Consider the following 24658-nt stretch of genomic DNA (forward strand, 5'->3'; position numbering starts at 1 on the left):
AATGGAATTAGTGGCACTGGCATACTAGGTAATGAGAGAGTATGTGGACTAAGGACATACAACAGGATCACTAATAGACACACGACACAATGTAACAAGCAGCACATGTATGCTGCATAGCAGAGCTATAATACAATGAAATGAGGAAGTACATGAGGTAAATGACACACACAGGTGACCTTATATATAATAAACTGAGTATATGAGTATAATCACTCAAAGAGACCACGGTTGCTACCGAGACGCCACACATATGACGCAGCACTCTTCCACTCTCGGTCACATGCCCAGATCCCTCAGCTAGGTGACGTCACCGGTGCGCCAAACGGAGCAGGGCATGCCGGGAAATGTAGTTCCGCCCAGATCCTTCTTCCGGGCCGTGCTGAGTGTAAACATCCCGGAGCTGGAGGGGGACTCCCGGGACAGCCGGAGCCCCGGAGCTGGGGCATGGGGAACTGCCTGTCCTCGCAGACCGCTGATGATCTGTCTCTGCTCAACGACTCAGACGGAGCCAGCCTGCCCGGGGAGCCCCCGCCACCCTACCAGGTGCTTGCCCCATCCATACTGATCTCCCCTCCTTGCCAGGTGCTGCCCCCTCCTGTGTTTACATCTGTATCACACTGATAACCCCCCTGCCAGGTGCTGCCCCCTCCGGTGTATACATCTATATCCCACTGATCACCCCCTGCCAGGTGCTGCTCCCTCCTGTGTATACATCTAAATCACACAGATCACCCCCTGCCAGGTGCTGCCTCCTCCTGTGTATACATCTATATCCCACTGATCACCTCCTGCCAGGTGCTGCCCCCTCCGGTGTATACATCTATATCCCACTGATCACCCCCCTGCCAGGTGCTGCCCCCTCCTGTGTATGCATATATATCACACAGATCACCCCCTGCCAGGTGCTGCCCCCTCCTGTGTATGCATATATATCACACAGATCACCCCCTGCCAGGTGCTGCCCCCTCCTGTGTATGCATATATATCACACTGATCACCCCCTGCCAGATGCTGCCCCCTCCTGTGTATGCATATATATCACACTGATCACCCCCTGCCAGGTGCTGCCCCCTCCTGTGTATGCATATATATCACACTGATCACTCCCCTGCCAGGTGCTGCCCCCTCCTGTGTATGCATATATATCACACAGATCACCCCCTGCCAGGTGCTGCCCCCTCCTGTGTATGCATATATATCACACAGATCACCCCCTGCCAGGTGCTGCCCCCTCCTGTGTATGCATATATATCACACTGATCACTCCCCTGCCAGGTGCTGCCCCCTCCTGTGTATGCATATATATCACACAGATCACCCCCTGCCAGGTGCTGCCCCCTCCGGTGTATACATCTATATCCCACTGATCACCCCCTGCCAGGTGCTGCCCCCTCCTGTGTATGCATCTATATCACACAGATCACCCCCTGCCAGGTGCTGCCCCCTCCTGTGTATGCATATATATCACACAGATCACCCCCTGCCAGGTGCTGCCCCCTCCTGTGTATGCATATATATCACACAGACCATCCCCTGCCAGGTGCTGCCCCCTCCAGTGTATACATCTATATCACACAGATCACCCCCTGCCAGGTGCTGCCCCCTCCTGTGTATACATCTATATCACACAGATCACCCCCTGCCAGGTGCTGCCCCCTCCTGTGTATGCATATATATCACACAGACCACCCCCTGCCAGGTGCTGCCCCCTCCTGTGTATGCATATATATCACACAGATCACCCCCTGCCAGGTGCTGCCCCCTCCTGTGTATGCATATATATCACACAGATCACCCCCTGCCAGGTGCTGCCCTCTCCTGTGTATGCATATATATCACACAGATCACCCCCTGCCAGGTGCTGCCCCCTCCTGTGTATACATATATATCACACAGATCACCCCCTGCCAGGTGCTGCCCCCTCCTGTGTATCGCACAGATCACCCCCTGCCAGGTGCTGCCCCCTCCTGTGTATGCATATATATCACACAGATCACCCCCTGCCAGGTGCTGCCCCCTCCTGTGTATGCATATATATCACACAGACCACCCCCTGCCAGGTGCTGCCCCCTCCTGTGTATGCATATATATCACACTGATCACCCCCTGCCAGGGTAGCGCTAGTTTCCAGGTGCTGCCTCTGCATACATAAATATCACTTATTACCCCTCCTACCAGGTGTTGCCCCCTCCTGTATATACATCTGTATCACAATGATCCCCCCCCCCCCCGCCAGGTGCTGCCCCTGCCTGTGTATTATACATATATATCACACTGATTACCCCCTACCAGGTGTTGCCCCCTCCTCTGTATTATACATATATATCACACTAATTACTCCCTACCAGGTGCTGTCCCTCCTGTGTATTATACATATATATCACACCGATTACCCCCTACCAGGTGCTGCCCCCTCCTCTATATTATACATATATATCACACTAATTACACCCTACGAGGTGCTGCCCCCTCCTTTGTATTATACATCTATATATATATAGTCAGTGAACGGAAGATACGGCACTCCAAGACTATTACAACATACCCTCAGGCAGCAAAAGACCAAAGCTGACAGCGCAGCATGATGAAGTATATATATCAGACCGATTACCCCCTGCCAGCTACACCCCCCCCCCCCCGTGTATACATATCACACTGATTACCCCCCTACCAGGTGTCTGTCCGCTCCTGTGTAATATCATACATATATATCCTGGTTAACCCCACTCATCCCTGTCTGCCGTATACCTATCCCTTGTGTAATACAGTATATCTGTATCATACTGATAGGGGCGGAAGAATTTCTGGTTGGATGTGAAAATGTAGGTAGGGAGTGTAGGTGGAAAAATGAGAGGCTGGAGATGTGAGGAGAACAGTGATGGGAGGTGGGGGGATGTAGGTGGAAATGTGAGGCGAAAGTGATTGCGAAGTGTAGGTGGGGGGGGGAGAGGTGTAGGTGGGAATTAGGCTGGAGATGTGAGGAGAACAGTGATTTGGGAGGATATAGGTGGAAATGCGGCTGAAAATGTGAGGAGAACATTGATTGGGGATGTAGGTGGAAATGTGGCTGGAGGTGTGAGGAGAACAGTAATTGGGGGTGTAGGTGGAGATGTGAGAACTGTAATTGAGATGTAGGTGGAATTGCGGCTGGAGATGGGAGAACAGTAATTGGGGTACAGGTGGAAATGCGGCTGGAGATGGGAGGAGAACAGTAATTGGGGTGTAGGTGGAAATGCGGCTGGAGATGTGAGGAGAACAGTAATTGGGGATGTAGGTGGAAATGAGAGGCTGGAGATGTGAGGAGAACAGTGATGGGGGGGTTGGGGGATGTAGGTGGAAATGTGAGGCGAAAGTGATTGCGAAGTGTAGGTGGGGGGGGAGAGGTGTAGGTGGGAATTAGGCTGGAGATGTGAGGAGAACAGTGATTTGGGAGGATATAGGTGGAAATGCGGCTGGAAATGTGAGGAGAACATTGATTGGGGGTGTAGGTGGAAATGTGGCTGGAGGTGTGAGGAGAACAGTAATTGGGGGTATGGGTGGTGGAAATGAGGCTGGAGATGAAAGTTGAACAGTGATTGGGGGTATAGATGGAAATAAAGCTGGAGATGTGAGGAGAACAGTAATTGGAAATGTAGGTGGAAATGCGGCTGGAGATGTGAGGAGAACCGTAATTGGAGGTGTAGATGGAAATGCTGCTGGAGATGTGAGGATAACAGTAATGGGGGTGTAGGTGGAAATAAAGCTGGAGATGTGAGGAGAACAGTAATTGGAGGTGTAGGTGGAAATGCGGCTGGAGATGTGAGGATAACAGTAATGGGGGTGTAGGTGGAAATAAAGCTGGAGATGTGAGGAGAACAGTAATTGGAGGTGTAGGTGGAAATGCGGCTGGAGATGTGAGGAGAACAGTAATTGGGGGTGTAGGTTGAAATGAGGCTGGAGATGTGAGGAGAACAGTAATTGGGGGTGTAGGTGGAAATGAGGCTGGAGATGTGAGCTGAACAGTGATGGGGGTGTAGGTGGAAATGCGGCTGGAGATGTGAGGAGAACAGTAATTGGGGGTGTAGGTGGAAATGAGGCTGGAGATGTGAGGAGAACAGTAATTGGGGGTGTAGGTGGAAATGAGGCTGGAGATGTGAGGAGAACAGTGATTTGGCGGGTGTAGGTGGAAATGAGCCTGGAGATGTGAGCTGAACAGTGATGGGGGGTATAGGTGGAAATGAGTCTGGATATGGGAGGAGAACAGTGATTGGTGGTGTAGGTGGAAATGAGGCTGGAGATGTGAGTTGAATAGTGATTTGGGGGTGGGGGGTGTAGGTGGAAATGAGGCTGGAGATGTGAGGAGAACAGATATTGGGGGTGTAGATGGAAATAAAGCTGGAGATGTGAGTTGAACAGTAATTGGTTGGGGGTGTAGGTGAAAATGAGGCTGGAGATGTGAGGAGAACAGTAATTGGGGGTGTAGGTGGAAATGAGGCTGGAGATGTGAGGAGAACAGTAATTGGGGGTGTAGGTGGAAATGAGGCTGGAGATGTGAATTGAACAGTGATGGTGGGGGATGGGTGTAGGTGGAAATAAGGCTGGAGATGTGAGGAGAACAGTAATTGGGGGTGTAGGTGGAAATGAGGCTGGAGATGTGAGTTGAACAGTGATGAGGGGGGGTGTAGGTGGAAATGAGGCTGGAGATGTGAGGAGAACAGTAGTTTGGGGTGTAGGTGGAAATGAGGCTGGAGATGTGAGTTGAACAGTGATTGGGGGGGGGTGTAGGTGGAAATAAGGCTGGAGACGTGAGGAGAACAGTGTTTGGGGATGTAGGTGGAAATGAGTCTCGAGATGTGAGGAGAACAGTGATTGGGGGTATAGATGGAAATAAAGCTGGAGATGTGAGGAGAACCATAATTGTAGGTGTAGGTGGAAATGCGGCTGGAGATGTGAGTTGAACAGTAATTGGGTTGTAGGTGGAAATGCGACTGGAGATGTGAGGAAAAAAGTAATTGGGGTGTAGGTGGAAATAAAGCTGGAGATGTGAGGATAACCGTAATTGGAGGTGTAGGTGGAAATGCGGCTGGAAATGTGAGGAGAACAGTAATTAGGGGTGTAGGTGGAAATGAGGCTGGAGATGTGAGGAGAACAGTGATTTGGGGGTGTAGGTTGAAATGAGGCTGGAGATGTGAGTTGAACAGTGATGGTGGGGGGTGGGTTTAGGTGGAAATAAAGCTGGAGATGTGAGGAGAACAGTATTTGGGGGTGTAGGTGGAAATGAGGCTGGAGATGTGATGGGGGTATAGGTGGAAATGAGGCTGGAGATGTGAGGAGAACAGTAATTGGGGGTGTAGGTGGAAATGAGGCTGGATATGTGAGGAGAACAGTAATTGAGGGTATAGGTGGAAATGCGGCTGGAGATGTGAGGAGAACAGTAATTGGGGGTGTAGGTGGAAATGAGGCTGGAGATGTGAGGAGAACAGTAATTGGGGGTGTAGGTGGAGATGCGAGGAGAACAGTAATTGGGGGTGTAGGTGGAAATGAGGCTGGATATGTGAGGAGAACAGTGATTTGGGGGGGTGTAGGTGGAAATGAGGCTGGAGATGTGAGTTGAACAGTGATGGTGGGGGGTGGGTGTAGGTGGAAATAAGGCTGGAGATGTGAGGAGAACAGTATTTGGGGGTGTAGGTGGAAATGAGGCTGGAGATGTGAGGTGAACAGTGATGGTGGGGGGTGGGTGTAGGTGGAAATAAGGCTGGAGATGTGAGGAGAACAGTATTTGGGGGTGTAGGTGGAAATGAGGCTGGAGATGTGAGGTGAACAGTGATGGGGTATAGGTGGAAATGAGGCTGGATATGTGAGGAGAACAGTAATTGGGGGTGTAGGTGGAAAAGTGCCTGGATATGTGAGGAGAACAGTAATTGAGGGTATAGGTGGAAATTAGGCTGGAGATGTGAGTTGAACAGTAATTGGGTTGTAGGTGGAAATGCGGCTGGAGATGTGAGGAAAAAAGTAATTGGGGGTGTAGGTGGAAATAAAGCTGGAGATGTGAGGATAACTGTAATTGGAGGTGTAGGTGGAAATGCGGCTGGAAATGTGAGGAGAACAGTAATTAGGGGTGTAGGTGGAAATGAGGCTGGAGATGTGAGGAGAACAGTGATTTGGGGGTGTAGGTTGAAATGAGGCTGGAGATGTGAGTTGAACAGTGATGGTGGGGGGTGGGTGTAGGTGGAAATAAAGCTGGAGATGTGAGGAGAACAGTATTTGGGGGTGTAGGTGGAAATGAGGCTGGAGATGTGATGGGGTATAGGTGGAAATGAGGCTGGAGATGTGAGGAGAACAGTAATTGGGGGTGTAGGTGGAAATGAGGCTGGATATGTGAGGAGAACAGTAATTGAGGGTATAGGTGGAAATGCGGCTGGAGATGTGAGGAGAACAGTAATTGGGGGTGTAGGTGGAAATGAGGCTGGAGATGTGAGGAGAACAGTAATTGGGGGTGTAGGTGGAGATGCGAGGAGAACAGTAATTGGGGGTGTAGGTGGAAATGAGGCTGGATATGTGAGGAGAACAGTGATTTGGGGGGTGTAGGTGGAAATGAGGCTGGAGATGTGAGTTGAACAGTGATGGTGGGGGGTGGGTGTAGGTGGAAATAAGGCTGGAGATGTGAGGAGAACAGTATTTGGGGGTGTAGGTGGAAATGAGGCTGGAGATGTGAGGTGAACAGTGATGGTGGGGGGTGGGTGTAGGTGGAAATAAGGCTGGAGATGTGAGGAGAACAGTATTTGGGGGTGTAGGTGGAAATGAGTCTGGAGATGTGAGGTGAACAGTGATGGGGTATAGGTGGAAATGAGGCTGGATATGTGAGGAGAACAGTAATTGGGGGTGTAGGTGGAAAAGTGCCTGGATATGTGAGGAGAACAGTAATTGAGGGTATAGGTGGAAATTAGGCTGGAGATGTGAGGAGAACAGTAATTGGGGGTGTAGGTGGAAATGAGGCTGGAGATGTGACAACAGTGATTTGGCGGGTGTAGGTGGAAATGAGCCTGGAGATGTGAGGAGAACAGTGATTTGGCGGGTGTAGGTGGAAATGAGCCTGGAGATGTGATTAGAACAGTTATTGGGGGTGTAGATGGAAATAAAGCTGGAGATGTGAGTTGAACAGTAATTGGGGGTATAGGTGGAAATGAGGCTGGAGATGTGAGTTGAACAGTAATTGGGGGTGTAGTTGGAAATGAGGCTGGAGATGTGAGGAGAACAGTAATTGGGGGTGTAGTTGGAAATGAGGCTGGAGATGCGAGGAGAACAGTAATTGGGGGTGTAGGTGGAAATGTGGCTGGAGATGCGAGGAGAACAGTAATTGGGGTGTAGGTGGAAATGAAGCTGGAGATGTGAGGAGAACAGTGATTGGGGGTGTAGGTGGAAACGAGGCTGGAGATGTGAGGAGAACAGTGATTTGGGTGGTGTAGGTTGAAATGAGGCTGGAGATGTGAGTTCAATAGTGATTTGGGGGAGGGGGGGGGGGGGGGTTGTAGGTGGAAATGAGCCTGGAGATGTGAGCTGAACAGTGATGGGGGGTATAGGTGGAAATGAGTCTGGATATGGGAGGAGAACAGTGATTTGTGGTGTAGGTGGAAATGAGGCTGGAGATGTGAGTTGAACAGTAATGGGGTGGGGATGTAGGTGGAAATTATGCTGTAGATTGGGGGTGCACATGGAAATGAGGCTAGAGATGGGTGGAGGAGAACGGCGATTGGAGGGTGTGTAGGTGAGTTAGAGGAATTTGATCTTAATCCTGTTTGTGAGTGGGCGCCATCGATTCACTGGCAGCACTGTTAAGGACGGAGTGAAGGGGTTTAGTAGGCCATGAAGAGTAAATTACAGTAATGAGAGATAAGTGAGTAGATGGGTTTCAGAGGATTCCAGTATGAGAATGGGCCTGATTCTGAAAATGTTACAAATGTGGAAATGGCAGAATTAGGAGAATGCCCTCTTATCTACCCCCACATTCAGAGTTAATGGTGATACACGGTCAGCGGACCTGGTGATCTGAGGAGAGAGATGTATTGGCAGAGGAGATGGAGGTATGGCACGTGGTGCAGGAGGAAGAGGAGAGAGATGTGGTCAGTGGTGTAGGGGACAGAGGAGAGGGAGGTATGGTCAGTGGTGCAGAGGAGAGGGAGGTATAGTCAGTGGTGCAGAGGAGAGGAAGGTATGGTCGGTGGTGCAGGTGGTAAAGGAGATGGAGGTATGGTCAGCGGTGCAGGAGGTAGAGAAGATGGAGGTATGGTAGGTGATGCAGGAGGCAGAGGAGAGGGAGGTATGGTCGGTGATGCAGGAGGCAGAGGAGAGGGAGGTATGGTCGGTGATGCAGGAGGCAGAGGAGAGGGAGGTATGGTCGGTGGTGCAGAAGGCAGAGGAGAGGGAGGTGTGGTCGGTGGTGCAGAAGGCAGAGGAGAGGGAGGTATGGTCGGTGGTGCAGAAGGCAGAGGAGAGGGAGGTATGCGCGGTGATGCAGGAAGCAGAGGAGAGGGAGGTGTGGTCAGTGGTGCAGGAGGCAAAGGAGAGGGAGGTATGGTCGGTGGTGCAGAAAGCAGAGGAGAGGGAGGTATGGTCAGTGGTGCAGAAGGCAGAGGAGAGGGAAGTATATGCAGTGATGCAGGAAGCAGAGGAGAGGGAGGTATGCGCAGTGATGCAGGAAGCAGAGGAGAGGGAGGTATGCGCAGTGATGCAGGAAGCAGAGGAGAGGGAGGTGTGGTCGGTGGTGCAGGAGGCAAAGGAGAGGGAGATAGGGAGGTATGGTCGGTGATGCAGGAGGCAGAGGAGAGGGAGTTATGGTCGGTGGTGCAGAAGGCAGAGGAGAGGGAGGTATGCGCAGTGATGCAGGAAGCAGAGGAGAGGGAGGTATGGTCGATGGTGCAGAAGACAGGCGACGGAGGTATGGTCGGTGGTGCAGAAGGCAGAGGAGAGGGAAGCATGCGCAGTGGTGCAGGAAGCAGAGGAGAGGGAGGTATGGTCGATGGTGCAGAAGACAGAGGAAACGGAGGTATGGTCAGTGGTGCAGAAGGCAGAGGAGAGGGAGGTATGGTCGGTGGTGCAGAGGAGAGGGAGGTATGGTCGGTGGTGCAGAAGGCAGAGGAGAGGGAAGTATGCGCGGTGATACAGGAAGCAGAGGAGAGGGAGGTGTGGTCGGTGGTGCAGAAGGCAGCAGAGAGGGAGGTATGGTCGGTGGTGCAGAAGGCAGAGGAGAGGGAGGTATGGTGGATGGTGCAGAAGGCAGAGGAGAGGGAGGTATGGTCGGTGGTCCAGACGGCAGAGGAGAGGGAGTTATGGTGGGTGGTGCAGAAGGCAGAGGAGAGGGAGGTGTGGTCGGTGGTGCAGAAGGCAGTGGAGAGGGAGGTATGGTCAGCGGTGCAGAAGGCAGAGGAGAGGTAGGTGTGGTCGGTGGTGCAGAAGGCAGAGGAGAGGTAGGTGTGGTCGGTGGTGCAGAAGGCAGAGGAGAGGGAGGTATGGTCGGAGGTGCAGAAGGCAGAGGAGAGGGCGGTATGGTCGGTGATGCAGAAGGCAGAGGAGAGGGAAGTATGGTAGGTGATGCAGGAGAGGCAGAGGAGAGGGAGGTATGGTGGGTGGTGCAGAAGGCAGAGGAGAGGGAGGTGTGGTCGGTGGTGCAGAAGGCAGCGGAGAGGGAGGTATGGTCGGTGGTGCAGAAGGCAGAGGAGAGGGAAGTATGGTAGGTGGTGCAGATGGCAGAGGACAGGGAGATATGGCTGGTTGTGCAGGAGGCAAAGGAGAGGGAGTTATGGTCGGTGATGCAGGAGGCAGAGGAGAGGGAGGTATGGTGGGTGGTGCAGAAGGCAGAGGAGAGGGAGGTGTGGTCGGTGGTGCAGAAGGCAGCGGAGAGGGAGGTATGGTGGGTGGTGCAGAAGGCAGAGGAGAGGGAGGTATGGTCTGTGGTGCAGAAGACAGAGGAGAGGGAAGTATGCGCGGTGATGCAGGAAGCAGAGGAGAGGGAGGTACGGTCGGTGGTGCAGGAGGCAAAGGAGAGGGAAGTATGGTCGGTGGTGCAGAAAGCAGAGGAGAGGGAAGTATATGCGGTGATGCAGAGGAGAGGGAAGTATGCGCGGTGATGCAGGAAGCAGAGGAGACGTAGGTGTTAGGCGCCGGGGTCCGCGATGTCCTCGCGGCCCGGCGCCTAGCTACTAGGGACGCCGGGCGGGCTAGCCGCCGGGTCCCTAGCAACGCTGGGACGCCGTGCACGCGTAGCCGCCGGCTCACTAGCAACGCAGGGACGCCAGGCGTGCTGAGCCGCCCGGACCCTAGCAACAGGGACGCCACGGGCGGACCGCGTTCCCCGTTGCAGGGTCAATCTAATCAATCACACACACACTTGTCTCTGCTCGTGCAGCCTGGCAGCTGCACGGCATGTTTGATAATATGGCTTGGAAACATCTGATTGGAGGACTCCTTGTTAAATACTTTCTCAGTGCTTCACACAGACGCCGGTAATAGCTTCCTGCATGCTGCTTAGGTTTGCTGAACGTCTGTTCCAGTCCTGCTGTGTCCGGTCATTCCTGTCTTCAGAGTTCCTGAATCGTGGAGTAGTCATCTCATCCCAAGAAGTCTCTGGTCCTCTATTGTCCGCCACGGTCGCCAGAGAACCTCGTGTGGTGTTCGTGAGTTGCGGCTCTGCCGTGTGCTGCGGCTCAGCCCGCTTTATTTTTGTATTCTGTTTTCGGAGCATTTGCGGAGGGTTCCGCTTCCACAAGTCCTCTCCGGAACTCGGCGGTGCCGGGTAGGAGAGTGGACAAGTGGGTATTTTGGTTGTCCTTTTCCCTGGCGGTTTTTCCGCACATATTCTAGTTTAAGTTAGCTTGTAGCCCCTGGCCTTGTTGCTGAGTTAGAGGGCCCCTTGTTATCACCCTGTCTCGGATTTCCCTTTGTCTCCCATTAAGACCTGAGGGGGCATCGGAGTTGGGCAGACGTAAACCGCCCTTCAAACGCGGCTGACATGGGCTCAAGCAACCATAGTCTCGCAAGGGATTTCTGACAGCACGGGCGAGACAACGGAGTTAGGGCGCCAGGGGCTATTTTCCATTCCCGCTTCCTTTCCCAGCATTACGTTCCAGTGCTCAGGTCCTTGTTATAAAATCTCCTCAGACCTCAGAGTGCTGGAATCATAACATTATTACCGGCCCAAAAACAAAAGTTAAAATTAAACGGGGTTTCATTTTTTCTCATTCAGTTTTTGTGAGAGTTTTTCGGCCTCATGAATCCGTCAGGTTTAGGGCCGAATCCCGGTCAGCTTTTAGTAAACCAGATTCAAGAACTTACTCAGATGGTTCAGGATCTTTCTCTTCGGGTGAGGTCGCAGGAACATCTTTTGCGAGCCTCCCCGAAGGTAGTCCCTGAACCAAAGATGCATTTGCACAACCGTTTTTCCGGTGATAGAAAATAATTTTTTAATTTTAAAGAATCCTGTAAACGTTATTTTCGTTTAAGACCAACATCCTCTGGTAATGAATCTCAGCGGGTTGGGATTATTATTTCTTTACTCCAGGGGGATCCTCAGACCTGGGCATTTGGTTTAAGAGCAGAGGATCCTGCATTGTTATCTGTAGACGCCTTTTTTAAGTCTTTAGGGCTCTTGTATGATGACCCAGATAGAGAGGCGTCCGCTGAGAGTCAGCTGCGCGCTCTCAAACAAGGAAAAAATCCTGCGGAGGTTTATAGTACCGAATTTCGCCGTTGGTCGAACGACTGTGGCTGGAATGACCCTGCCCTGCGCAGTCAGTTTCGCCTCGGTTTATCTGAAGCTATAAAAGACAGCCTCCTCCAGTACCCCGCTCCTGAGACTCTCGATAAACTCATGGAGCTTGCTATAAAGATTGATCGTCGTCTCCGAGAGCGGAGGGCTGAAAGAGGAGCACTTGTAAGGTCTAGTCCTTGTGTATTTTCCATTCCAGAGGACGTCGAGGAGCCCATGCAGATGGTCTCTCCCGGCTGTCTCCTGAAGAAAAAAACAGAAGACAAAATTCCGGTCTTTGTTTATACTGTGGTTGTAAGGGACATTTTGCTCGTAATTGCCCGAACAAGTCGGGAAACGCTTTGACCAAGTGAATTGTGAGGGGGTTCACTTAGGTCTGCAGCTTATCTCCTCAAACAACTCTCTCTTAGTTCCTGTTAAAGTTTCCTTTGGCAACCTCAGTTCTTTGGTGTCGGCTTTTGTCGACAGTGGAGCTGCAGGAAACTTTATGGATTTAACTTGGGCTAAGGCCTTAGGCATTCCGCAGTTACCATTAGATAGATGTATCACCATGCACGGCTTAGATGGGGGTCCGCTTTCTAATGGGATAATTACTCACCGTACACCTCCAGTAGTACTTACCGTAGGAGCCTTACATTCCGAAAATATTGAATTTTACCTTACACATTGCCCGGCAGTTCCTGTTGTTCTGGGTCACCCTTGGCTAGCCTTTCATAATCCCACCATTGATTGGCGGTCCGGGGAGATTTCCCAATGGGGTACATTTTGTGCTAAGGAATGTATTTCGTATCCAGTCAGAGTTGCAGCAATCATTCCAGAGCTCATTCCTGTGGAATACCAAGAGTTTGCCGATGTCTTCTCTAAAGGCAATGCGGACATTCTGCCTCCCCATCGGCCTTATGATTGTACGATTGAGCTAGTTCCAGGTGCCACTTTGCCAAAGGGGAGATTATATGCTTTGTCCGGGCCAGAAACTACGGCCATGAATAATTATATTCAGGAAAGCCTAAAGAAGGGATTTATTAGACCATCAAAATCTCCTTTAAGTGCAGGTTTTTTCTTTGTGGAGAAAAAAGGGGCGGATCCTACCAACTGGTCGCATGAAGCCGAATTGTCCTTCCAGGCCTTGAAACAAGCCTTTGTCTCGGCTCCAGTCCTCAGACATCCTAATCCGGAATTGCCTTTTGTTGTGGAGGTTGATGCCTCAGAGGTTGGAGTGGGGGCTGTCCTTTCTCAAGAGGACCCGGAGTCTCTGGAGTTACATCCTTGTGCCTTTATGTCCAGGAATTTCTCCTCCGCTGAATCCAACTATGACGTTGGTAATCGGGAGTTACTGGCGGTGAAATGGGCTTTTGAGGAGTGGAGGCATTGGCTGGAGGGAGCTAAACATACAATTTCGGTTTTTACTGACCATAAGAACCTGCAATATATTGAGTCAGCTAAACGGCTTAATGCTCGGCAGGCACGTTGGGCATTATTTTTTACTCGTTTCAGGTTTATAATTACTTTCAGGCCTGGTTCCAAGAATACAAAAGCTGATGCCCTGTCACGTAGCTTTCTTCCGGTTCACAATAGCAATCCTGTTGTTACCTCCATACTTCCATCTTCGGTCATCCGGGCAGGCCTCACTCAGGATTTATTTACCCAGTTAAACCAGCTTCAACACCAAGCTCCTAGACTTACTCCTGCTGGTCGTCTTTATGTCCCTGAATTTTTGAGAGCCACTGTTTTAACTGAATTTCATGACAGCAAAGTCTCAGGGCATCCGGGAATCACTAAGACATTGGAGTTAGTCTCTCGTTCAGTGTGGTGGCCTAGTCTTTCTAAAGACGTTAAGGAATTAGTTCATTCATGTCAGGTTTGTGCACAGCATAAGGTTCCTCGTTCGTTGCCTATCGGGCAACTCATGCCTTTAGCTGTTCCTATCAGGCCATGGTCTCATATTTCCATGGATTTTGTGGTTGACCTTCCCCTTTCAGCCGGATTCCGAGTCATTTGGGTGGTAGTGGACCGTTTTAGTAAAATGGCTCATTTTGTTGCTCTTCCCCGATTGCCTTCTGCTCAAGGGTTGGCAGTTTTGTTCCTCCGCCATGTGTTCAGGCTTCATGGGTTGCCCACTGATATTGTTTCTGACCGGGGTCCACAATTCATCGCACAATTCTGGAAATGTTTTTGTGCCTCATTGAAGATGACACTGTCAGAATTCGTTTTGATCTCCCAGTGTGAAAACATATTAGCAGGGACTGAGGTTCACAGAAAATAACTAGTTTATTAAAGCAACGTACAACTGTAAACAATAAATATAACGCAGGAATAACTAGAGAACACAAAGGGAAAACTGAGGGGACATGGGATGCCAGGAAACTGTGAGTACATGAGAATGATGTAGACTGTGGTAGAGTATGCACGTACCAGGGTTGCAGGATTGCACTGTAGCCGGACTGCACTGTAACTGGAACACAGGATGGCACTGATGATTTGTAAACTTGTGAACGGTGACTAAAGGTGCTGATGAGTTAAGGAACTTGTGAATGATGATTTAAGACACTGGTGATTTGCAGACTTGTAAATGGTGACTGAAGATGCTGATGAGTTAAGGAACTTGTGAATGATGATTGAAGACACTGGTGATTTGCAGACTCGTAAACGGTGACTGAAGATGCTGATGAGTTAAGGAACTTGTGAATGATGATTGAAGACACAGGTGATTTGCAGACTTGTAAACGGTGACTGAAGATGCTGATGAGTTAAGGAACTTGTGAATGATGATTGAAGACACTGGTGATTTGCAGACTTGTAAATGGTGACTGAAGATGCTGATGAGTTAAGGAACTTGTGAATGATGATTGAAGACACTGGTGATTTGCAGACTTGTAAATGGTGACTGAAGATGCTGATGAGTTAAGGAACTTGTGAATGATGATTGAAGACACAGGTGATTTGCAGACTTGTAAACGGTGACTGAAGATGCTGATGAGTTAAGGAACTTGTGAATGATGATTGAAAACACTGGTGATTTGCAGACTTGTAAATGGTGACTGAAGATGCTGATGATTCCAGGTACTCGAGAATAACAATTAAAGACACTGGTGGTTTGCAGAGTAGTACACGGTGACTGGAGACACTGATGATTCTAGGAACTTGAAAATAATACTTAAAGACTCTGAAGCAGACACTGACTCCCAGCACACTGATGACCGAGACACATTAAAGTCCAGAAGCTGCTTGAGAACGCTGGAAGCTGTGCAGCAGTTAATGCTGGAAGCACCGGAGACACTGGGGTAGACTGCGGAGAAACTCGCCGGGAACAAGAGCACTGGCAGTTCTTTGGTCTATTTAGCAGCAGAGATCAGCATGACCAGGACCAGGAGCTGTAACAATCTTGACTCGATGAACTGGCACCAGGGAGCCTGTGTGGCTGGCCTAAGTAGTGAGTACAGGTGCTGCTCACAGCTGTGGTAGCAGCTACTAATCAAGATGCAGATACAGAGCAGAACTCTGTGAACACCAGAGCAGAGAGCGCCACCCCAGGCATGGAGTAGAAACTACATGGGATTGTGACAGACACTATCGTTAACATCTGGTTACCACTCACAGTCTAACGGGCAAACCGAACGAGTCAACCAGTCATTAAAACAATATTTGCGTCTGTATTCACCCAAACTCCAGAATGATTGGTCTGAGTTTCTCCCTTTGGCTGAATTTGCTTACAATAACTCTTGTCATTCCTCCACCAAAGAGTCTCCGTTCTTTTCAGTTTTTGGTTTTCACCCCAGCGCCAATTCTTTTTTTCATCATTCTCCAGTCTCCTCGCTAACCTTGACCTCCCATCTCAGAGCAATTTGGAAAAAAGTGCACCTTGCTCTCAGGAAAGCGGCCTTCCGAGAGAAGAAATTTTCTGACAGGCTCCGACGTCCTTGCACTTTTAAGGTGGGAGATAAGGTGTGGTTGTCGACTCGCAACATCAGGCTTCGACAATCCTCGGCTAGACTGGGACCCAAATTTATTGGACCGTTTCTTATTATTAAGAAGGTCAACCCAGTTGCCTTCCGGCTACGTTTACCAAGATCTCTTAAAATTGGAAATACTTTTCATTGTTCCCTGTTGAAACAATACGTTTCTTCCAGCAGATTTCCTCGGAGGATCTCTCAGGGTAGATCTCCAGTGGATGTACGGGGACAACAGGAATTCTTGGTAGAGAAAGTTCTTGACTCTAAATTGTCCCGGGGTCGGCTTTATTTTTTAGTGCACTGGAAAGGCTATGGACCGGAGGAAAGGTCTTGGGTCCTGGATAAGGATCTTCATGCCCCTAGGCTCAAGAGGGCATTTTTTCGAGAATTTCCTCAGAAACCTGGCTTTAGGGCAGTGGTTCCCAAACTGTGTGCCGTGGCTCCTTGGGGTGCCTCGGGACACTTGCAGGGGTGCCTCGGGTTGGTGGTCCAGAACCAATTCAAATTCTGCATGGTCAATGTAAAAAGCAAAACCAGTGTTAATGGCTGCCAATCATAAAATATATTGACAATCAGAAGCAAATCTTGTCCCTCACCACATAAGTTACCCTAAGGATGACCTATAAAGACAATTTACATAATTTCATATTTCTTTCTACATTTTTCAATAAGAAACTATTGGCTTAGGGGTGCCGTGCAAAAAATTCTGATACTCTAGGGTGCCGTGATTCAAAAAAGTTTGGAAACCACTGCTTTAGGGGTTCCTTGACCCCTCCTCAAGGGGGGGGGGTACTGTTAGGCGCCGGGGTCCGCGATGTCCTTGCGGCCCGGCGCCTAGCTACTAGGGACGCCGGGCGGGCTAGCCGCCGGGTCCCTAGCAACGCTGGGACGCCGTGCGCGCGTAGCCGCCGGCTCCCTAGCAACGCAGGGACGCCAGGCGTTCCCCGTTGCAGGGTCAATCTAATCAATCACACACACACTTGTCTCTGCTCGTGCAGCCAGGCAGCTGCACGGCATGTTTGATAATATGGCTTGGAAACATCTGATTGGAGGACTCCTTGTTAAATACTTTCTCAGTGCTTCACACAGACGCCGGTAATAGCTTCCTGCATGCTGCTTAGGTTTGCTGAACGTCTGTTCCAGTCCTGCTGTGTCCGCTCATTCCTGTCTTCAGAGTTCCTGAATCGTGGAGTAGTCATCTCATCCCAAGAAGTCTCTGGTCCTCTATTGTCCGCCACGGTCGCCAGAGAATCTCGTGTGGTGTTCGTGAGTTGCGGCTCTGCCGTGTGCTGCGGCTCAGCCCACTTTATTTTTGTATTCTGTTTTCGGAGCATTTGCGGAGGGTTCCGCTTCCACAAGTCCTCTCCGGAACTCGGCGGTGCCGGGTAGGAGAGTGGACAAGTGGGTATTTTGGTTGTCCTTTTCCCTGGCGGTTTTTCCGCACATATTCTAGTTTAAGTTAGCTTGTAGCCCCTGGCCTTGTTGCTGAGTTAGAGGGCCCCTTGTTATCACCCTGTCTCGGATTTCCCTTTGTCTCCCATTAAGACCTGAGGGGGCATCGGAGTTGGGCAGACGTAATCCGCCCTTCAAACGCGGCTGCCATGGCTCAAGCAACCATAGTCTCGCAAGGGATTTCTGACAGCACGGGCGAGACAACGGAGTTAGGGCGCCAGGGGCTATTTTCCATTCCCGCTTCCTTTCCCAGCATTACGTTCCAGTACTCAGGTCCTTGTTATAAAATCTCCTCAGACCAGAGTGCTGGAATCATAACAGTAGGTATGGTCGGTGATGCAGAAGGCAGAGGAGAGGGAGGTATGGTCGGTGGTGCAGAGGAGAGGGAAGTATGCGTGGTGATGCAGGAAGCAGAGGAGAGGGAGGTATGCGCGGTGATGCAGGAAGCAGAGGAGAGGGAGGTGTGGTGCAGGAGGCAAAGGAGAGGGAGATAGGGAGGTATGGTCGGTGATGCAGGAGGCAGAGGAGAGGGAGGTATGGTGGGTGGTGCAGAAGGTAGAGGAGAGGGAGGTGTGGTCGGTGGTGCAGAAGGCAGCGGAGAGGGAGGTATGGTCGGTGGTGCAGAAGGCAGAGGAGAGGGAGGTATGGTCGGTGGTGCAGAAGGCAGAGGAGAGGGAAGTATGGTAGGTGGTGCAGAAGGCAGAGGACACGGAGATATATCTGGTTGTTCAGGAGGCAAAGGAAAGGGAGTTATGGTCGGTGATGCAGGAGGCAGAGGAGAGGGAGGTATGGTGGGTGGTGCAGAAGGCAGAGGAGAGGGAGGTATAGTCGGTGGTCCAGACGGCAGAGGAGAGGGAGGTATGGTGGGTGGTGCAGAAGGCAGAGGAGAGGGAAGTATGCGCGGTGATGCAGGAAGCAGAGGAGAGGGAGGTATGGTCGGTGGTGCAGGAGGCAAAGGAGAGGGAGGTATGGTCGGTGGTGCAGAAAGCAGAGGAAAGGGAAGTATATGCGGTGATGCAGAGGAGAGGGAAGTATGCGCGGTGATGCAGGAAGCAGAGGAGACGTAGGTATGGTCGGTGGTGCAGAAGGCAGAAGAGAGAGAGGTATGGTCGGTGGTGCAGAGGAGAGGGAAGTATGCGTGGTGATGCAGGAAGCAGAGGAGAGGGAGGTATGCGCGGTGATGCAGGAAGCAGAGGAGAGGGAGGTGTGGTCGGTGGTGCAGGAGGCAAAGGAGAGGGAGGTAGGGAGGTATGGTCGGTGATGCAGGAGGCAGAGGAGAGGGAGGTATGGTGGGTGGTGCAGAAGGCAGAGGAGAGGGAGGTGTGGTCGGTGGTGCAGAAGGCAGCGGAGAGGGAGGTATGGTCGGTGGTGCAGAGGAGAGGGAGGTATGGTCGGTAGTGTAGAAGGCAGAGGAGAGGGAAGTATGATAGGTGGTGCAGAAGGCAGAGGACAGGGAGATATGGCTGGTTGTGCAGGAGGCAAAGGAGAGGGAGTTATGGTCGGTGATGCAGGAGGCAGAGGAGAGGGAGGTATGGTGGGTGGTGCAGAAGGCAGAGGAGAGGGAGGTATGGTCGGTGGTCCAGACGGCAGAGGAGAGGGAGTTATGGTGGGTGGTGCAGAAGGCAGAGGAGAGGGAGGTATGGTCGGTGGTGCACAAGGCAGAGGAGAGGGAGGTATGCGCGTGATGCAGGAAGCAGAGTAGAGGGAGGTATGGTCGGTGGTGCAGGAGGCAGAGGAGAGGGAGTTATGGTCGGTGGTGCAGAAGGCAGAGGAGAGGGAGGTATGGTCGGTGGTGCAGAAGGCAGAGGAGAGGGAGGTATGGTCGGTGGTGCAGGAGGCAGAGGAGAGGGAGGTATGGTGGGTGGTGCAGAAGGCAGAGGAGAGGGAGGTTTGGTCAGTGGTCAAGACGGCAGAGGAGAGGGAGTTATGGTGGGTGGTGCAGAAGGCAGAGGAGAGGGAGGTATGGTCGGTGGTGCAGAAGGCAGAGGAGAGGGAGGTATGGCCGGTGGTGCAGAAGGCAGAGGAGAGGGAAGTATGGTAGGTGGTGCAGAAGGCAGAGGACAGGGAGATATGGCTGGTTGTGCAGGAGGCAAAGGAAAGGGAGTTATGGTCGGTGATGCAGGAGGCAGAGGAGAGGGAGGTATGGTGGGTGGTGCAGAAGGCAAAGAGGGAGGTATAGTCAGTGGTCCAGACGGCAGAGGAGAGGGAGGTATGGTGGGTGGTGCAGAAGGCAGAGGAGAGGGAGGTATGGTCGGTGGTGCAGAAGACAGAGGAGAGGGAAGTATGCGCGGTGATGCAGGAGGCAAAGGAGAGGGAGGTATGGTCGGTGGTGCAGAAAGCAGAGGAGAGGGAAGTATATGCGGTGATGCAGAGGAGAGGGAGGTATGCGCGGTGATGCAGGAAGCAGAAGAGAGGGAGGTGTGGTCGGTGGTGCAGGAGGCAAAGGAGAGGGAGGTATGGTCGGTGATGCAGAATGCAGAGGAGAGGGAAGTATATGCGGTGATGCAGAGGAGAGGGAGGTATGCGCGGTGATGCAGGAAGCAGAAGAGAGGGAGGTGTGGTCGGTGGTGCAGGAGGCAAAGGAGAGGAAGGTATGGTCTGTGGTGCAGAAAGCAGAGGAGAGGGAAGTATATGCGGTGATGCAGAGGAGAGGGAGGTATGCGCGGTGATGCAGGAAGCAGAAGAGAGGGAGGTGTTGTCGGTGGTGCAGGAGGCGAAGGAGAGGGAGGTATGGTCGGTGGTGCAGAAGGCAGAGGAGAGGGAGGTATGCGCAGTGATGCAGGAAGCAGAGGAGAGGGAGGTGTGGTCGGTGGTGCAGAATGCAGAGGAGAGGGAGGTATGGTCGGTGGTGCAGGAAGCAGAGCAGAGGGAGGTATGGTCGGTAGTGCAGAAGGCAGAGGAGAGGGAAGTATGCGCGGTGATGCAGGAAGCAGAGGAGAGGGAAGTATGCGTGGTGATGCAGGAAGCAGAGGAGAGGGATGTATGGTCAGTGGTGCAGAATGCAGAGGAGACTGAGGTATGGTCGGTGGTGCAGAAGGCAGAGGAGAGGGAGGTATGGTCGGTGGTGCAGAAGGCAGAGGAGAGTGAGATATGCGCAGTGATGCAGGAAGCAGAGGAGAGGGAGGTATGCGCGGTGATGCAGGAAGCAGAGGAGAGGGAGGTATTGGTGGTGCAGGAGGCAGAGAAGAGGGAGGATTGTTTGAAGGAAAGAGAATGGCTTCAGTTGATGAGACATTGAGTATGAAGAAGTACTGGGACATCTATGCAGTAATGTACTTTAGGCAGCGGGTGACATGGTGGGAGGAGAGGTCAGGGGAGATTTTTTTGGGTGTCATCTGTCTACCAGTAGTATTGTTGCTGAACGAGCTGAAAAGCAAACCTGGAGAAGAGGCCCCGGGAGCGAACCTTGAGGGACGGAGGAGAGTGGTGATGGAGATAGAGAAGGAGCCATCGGATAAGTAGGAGGGAATTCATTAGACTGCTATGTCACTGGGGCCAAAGGAGTGAAGGATTTGAAGGTGGAGTGATGGCTAAGTGTTAAATGTTGTTGTGAGGTAAAAGAGGATATGTTTACAGACATGTTCCTTGGATTTGGCAGAGGATAGGTTGCGGTGACTGTACTGAGGGCAGTTTTGGTGTGGTGATATCATAAGCTGGATGGGATCAAAATGAGAGCTGTAGGAGTGCCATGTCTGTTGTAGACCACCTGCTCAAGGTGTTTTGAGTCGTATGCAGGAGAGGTGGAACAGTTATTGGTGGCTACAAGAATACAGGGCATACTTGAAGGAGGAGGAGAAAGCACAAGATGAGAAGATTGTTTAGAAGAGATGAGATGAGATGGGTAAGGACTTAATTAGGGATGTGGATTGACAAGGGTAGGAAAGAAGGACACGGACTTCAAACCCTAAGACACAGAAAGGATGATGGGGTGGGGTGTCCTGGGAGAATGGGGGGGGGGGGAGTAGTGGTGGTGCCTGCAGGCTGTGTTTAAACTTGAAAAAGGCAGCAAGAGAGCATGATTTCCTACAAAAGTGTATAGCAGAGAGAACATTGTGGAGAAAGCAGGTCACAGTAGTGCGCCATGGCTAAGGAAGGGACCTTTGTAAGCCGATAGTGACAGCCAGGGCAGAGGTGAGAGCTCAGTCATACAGAGAGACAGCCTGGTCAGGGCATGAGGTAGTGGGGACCCACCCCAAAATACGTGGTGTTCCTTGCTTTTGTTACCACACAAATGGCTGATAATCTCCAGTGAGAAAAGCTGACAAGGAAATTTCCCTGGTATCAGTACAAGGTCTCTCATGGCTCCTCTGGCAGAATTGTGCTGCAGTGCACTGATGTAACGATTGCTGGGAATGGGGATCTGAGTGCTGGACACTTGGGCTAGAAGGTTAGCGTTCAGATCTCAGCCTATTAGTACTTAGGGGGTAATTCCGAGTTGATGGCAGCAGGAAATTTTTTAGCAGATGGGCAAAACCATGTGCACTGCAGGGGGGGCAGATATAACATGTGCAGAGAGAGTTAGATTTGGGTGGGTTATTTTGTTTCTGTGTAAGGTAAATACTGGCTGCTTTATTTTTACACTGCAATTTAGATTGCAGATTGAACACACCACACCCAAATCTATCTCTCTCTGCACATGTTATATCTGCCTCCCCTGCAGTGCACATGGTTTTGCCCAACTGCTAACAAAAATCGTGCTGCGATCAACTTGGAATTACCCCCTTAGTGGGGAAAGGTATTTCCACAATGGCAAACCCACTGCTCACGCCTCAGTGTGAACTCTGCCTGTCTCCAGGAGCAGATTACTGGTGTCCATCACATTACAGATACTTTGGTGTAACAGACAACTTCCTCCCCTCATATTCAGGTTTTTGCATGTATATGTCATCTTTGTCATGCCACTAGATTTTTATTTGCACAATCAGGTTTTGTGTTCTAAAAACCTCAATAACAGGTAAAATACAAATAAGCTGTTCATGCTGTAGGCATGTTAGGCCACATACCTGCAAATGTGTAGACTTCAAATGTTTACTGAATTTATTGTGAGTCAGCAGCACCTCCTTGTGGCTGAGCAAGGAATTCCTTTACATGAATTTTTTGTTTTGTTTTGAGGAACGGGAGCCAGTTCCCATCTATCACCCCACCCCCAGCCAGACCCGGCTGGCAACGCAGCTGACGGAGGAAGAACAAGTGTGGATTGCCCAGAGGATTGGCCTCATACAGCATCTACCTAAAGGCAGATATGACCCTGGATCCGAACCCTCCGAGAAGAAGCCGAAAGAGTAAGTGATCTCTGAACAGCCATAGTACTGTCATGTTTATTCACAGTGAGAAGGGCTTTTGTGAGTGTTGTTTTGATCAGGTCAATGTTTTTATCTTTACGGGAGTAAAGAGGAGTCCATTGTGTAGCGGATGGGTGCACTCCTGTTCTAGCTTCGCTTACTATCAGTGGCGATCATTCAGTTCCTGATCATCCGTGGTGCATTCTGCAAAGTACCGATGTTCGGTACTTTGCGCATGCACCGGACCCGTACTGCACATGTGCTGTGCTGGTCTGCGCCAGCGTATGCAGGACGGCATCAGACTGTCAGTGATTATCAGTCTCTTGTTGTTTGGGGGCCACGATGGCCTCAGTTTCTTAAAACGGAGGCGTTGCGGAGGAGGGAAGAGGCCAGGATGTCCGTCAGAGGACGGAGATTTCCTGCCCTCTGTGTAGCAAATGTGGCGTCCAGCTTGCATGACGCATCTTGATGCATTACCATAATAGGGCTATCGCCCCTGCTTTTATGTAAACAGCAGCGATAGCTTCTCCAACCACATCTGAATGGGGGCCACTGTCCTCAGCCAAGGAGATGACAATGAGCAGCGGCAGAGTGAAGAGTGTAACTATGGCAGTGTACAAACCCAGCAGGCAGCCTGGCTTACATAATATAATACTTTCCATTGTCTCTTTACAGATGCGTGATCTGTATGCTGGACTTTGTAAGTGGGGACCTGGTGCGTTTCATGCCCTGTATGCATGTCTACCACATGGAGTGTATAGATGACTGGCTTATGCGCTCCTTCACGTGCCCGTCATGCATGGAGCCTGTAGATGCTGCCCTGCTCTCGTCATACGAGACAAACTGATCGGGGATGCCTCGCGCTTGTGCGGTGACGCTAGTGGACTCAAGTGTGTGAGCGGCGAGATCTGAAAGAGATGGCGCTCCGTGCATTGAGGGAGTGCTGCCAGCCATACCGGAATCCAGCTCATGAGAGCTAGTTTAGGACAAGGCTCTTACCACACAGCAGCGCGATGAGGCAGCACAAGTGGATTTTGCACTGGGCCAAGAATCCTGCTCAGACTAGATCTTCCGGCCAATGCTGATCGGTGAAAAGGTCCACGCTTCCCGTTTGTTTGCTTTATTATTTTTTTTAGCATAGCGACGACACCGACATTTGGACTCCTGACTTTGAGAGTGACTTGTTCGGATGAGTCCGAGACATCCTGTACCAGTAATGAAACCTCATCTCATTCAGACCATGGGAGTCACGAGTTAAAGGACTTCCATACAAGCTTTCTTCCGCTCAAAGCGACAAGGAATTTGCTGCTGCTTAAGGGATGGCGTCTACTGCCCGATGCAGGGGGGAACAGAGATCTTCTATCCGATACCAAATAGAGATGTAGTGACCGCTCGCAGAGACACGAGGTGTTTGTGTAATGAAGACGGCTTGCCGAGCACTACAGAGAGACCATTGCACTTCGTCATGTGGAGACACGGGCGAGGGTTTGGGTGCAACTGAGATTATGGCTCACAGTCTGAGTGGGTTGTCTTATAAACCGTTCATACGATGCAAAACCAAAAGAAGTGTATTGGATCAAGTCGGACAATTCGGATGGAACTGGTTACAACGTTTCCAGAGTATGAAAACCCATTGTAATGCTATGATCATGCTGAATTGAATATGTAATATGTGTAAAGCGTATCACACTTATGAGAACAGAGCCCAGGAAATAACATTGACATGTTGAAAGCAATTAAGAATTATAATTGTTTTTATTTTATTTTATTATTATGATGATCTGAGTGATTGCTTGAGGTGATTTAGGCTTAGATCTTACCTGACAGGTCTGTCGTTTAATCATTCGTCATGCCAATGCACTGCCGTCAGCCACACCTCTCCGCACTAATGCGGTTATTACTGTACCAGGTCCGATAAAACAAATTACAGTGATACATAAAATAAAACTATGCTTCAATGCATTTAGCATCATATTTGAACTGTATCTTTTTGTTCCGATAATATGTGTACCACACAAATGGTCAAACAGTGGGAGATGACGAGGAAAAAGGATGTGAATATGCAAATGCTCTCTACATATTTCATGATAAAGAAATAGAGAATGGTGCCCCCTAGTGCAATAATTCCAATGAACAACCCTTCTAAAGGAAAACTTGTGAAATGGCTCAGTAAAGTAAAAGTAGCTTATCTTATCTGAAACAGAAACTGATTAAGTGACACCTTCCTTTTA

The 24658-nt window shown here is 50.7% G+C and overlaps 1 protein-coding gene across 1 annotated transcript; it reads left to right on the plus strand.

The window, feature by feature from the left end:
• Positions 1-290: 290 nt before the first annotated feature.
• LOC134936212 (RING finger protein 11-like) lies at positions 291-24401 on the plus strand. Its single transcript, XM_063931182.1, has 3 exons — positions 291-546; positions 22258-22427; positions 23103-24401. The coding sequence occupies exons 1-3, from the start codon at positions 448-450 to the stop codon at positions 23272-23274; spliced, it is 441 nt and encodes a 146-aa protein (XP_063787252.1). The 5' UTR covers positions 291-447; the 3' UTR covers positions 23275-24401.
• Positions 24402-24658: the final 257 nt, after the last annotated feature.

The sequence above is a fragment of the Pseudophryne corroboree genome, chromosome 6 (genome assembly GCF_028390025.1).
Source record: "Pseudophryne corroboree isolate aPseCor3 chromosome 6, aPseCor3.hap2, whole genome shotgun sequence".
Classification (NCBI taxonomy): Eukaryota; Metazoa; Chordata; class Amphibia; order Anura; family Myobatrachidae; genus Pseudophryne; species Pseudophryne corroboree.

What these genes read in the sequence shown, in the direction of transcription:
- LOC134936212 (XM_063931182.1), top strand. Translation starts at nt 448, where the DNA reads ATGGGGAACTGCCTGTCCTCGCAGACCGCTGATGATCTGTCTCTGCTC. An exon ending in AGCCCCCGCCACCCTACCAG is followed by an intron (nt 547 to 22,257) that starts GTGCTTGCCCCA and finishes TTTTGTTTTGAG; the next exon opens with GAACGGGAGCCAGTTCCCAT. An exon ending in TCCGAGAAGAAGCCGAAAGA is followed by an intron (nt 22,428 to 23,102) that starts GTAAGTGATCTC and finishes GTCTCTTTACAG; the next exon opens with ATGCGTGATCTGTATGCTGG.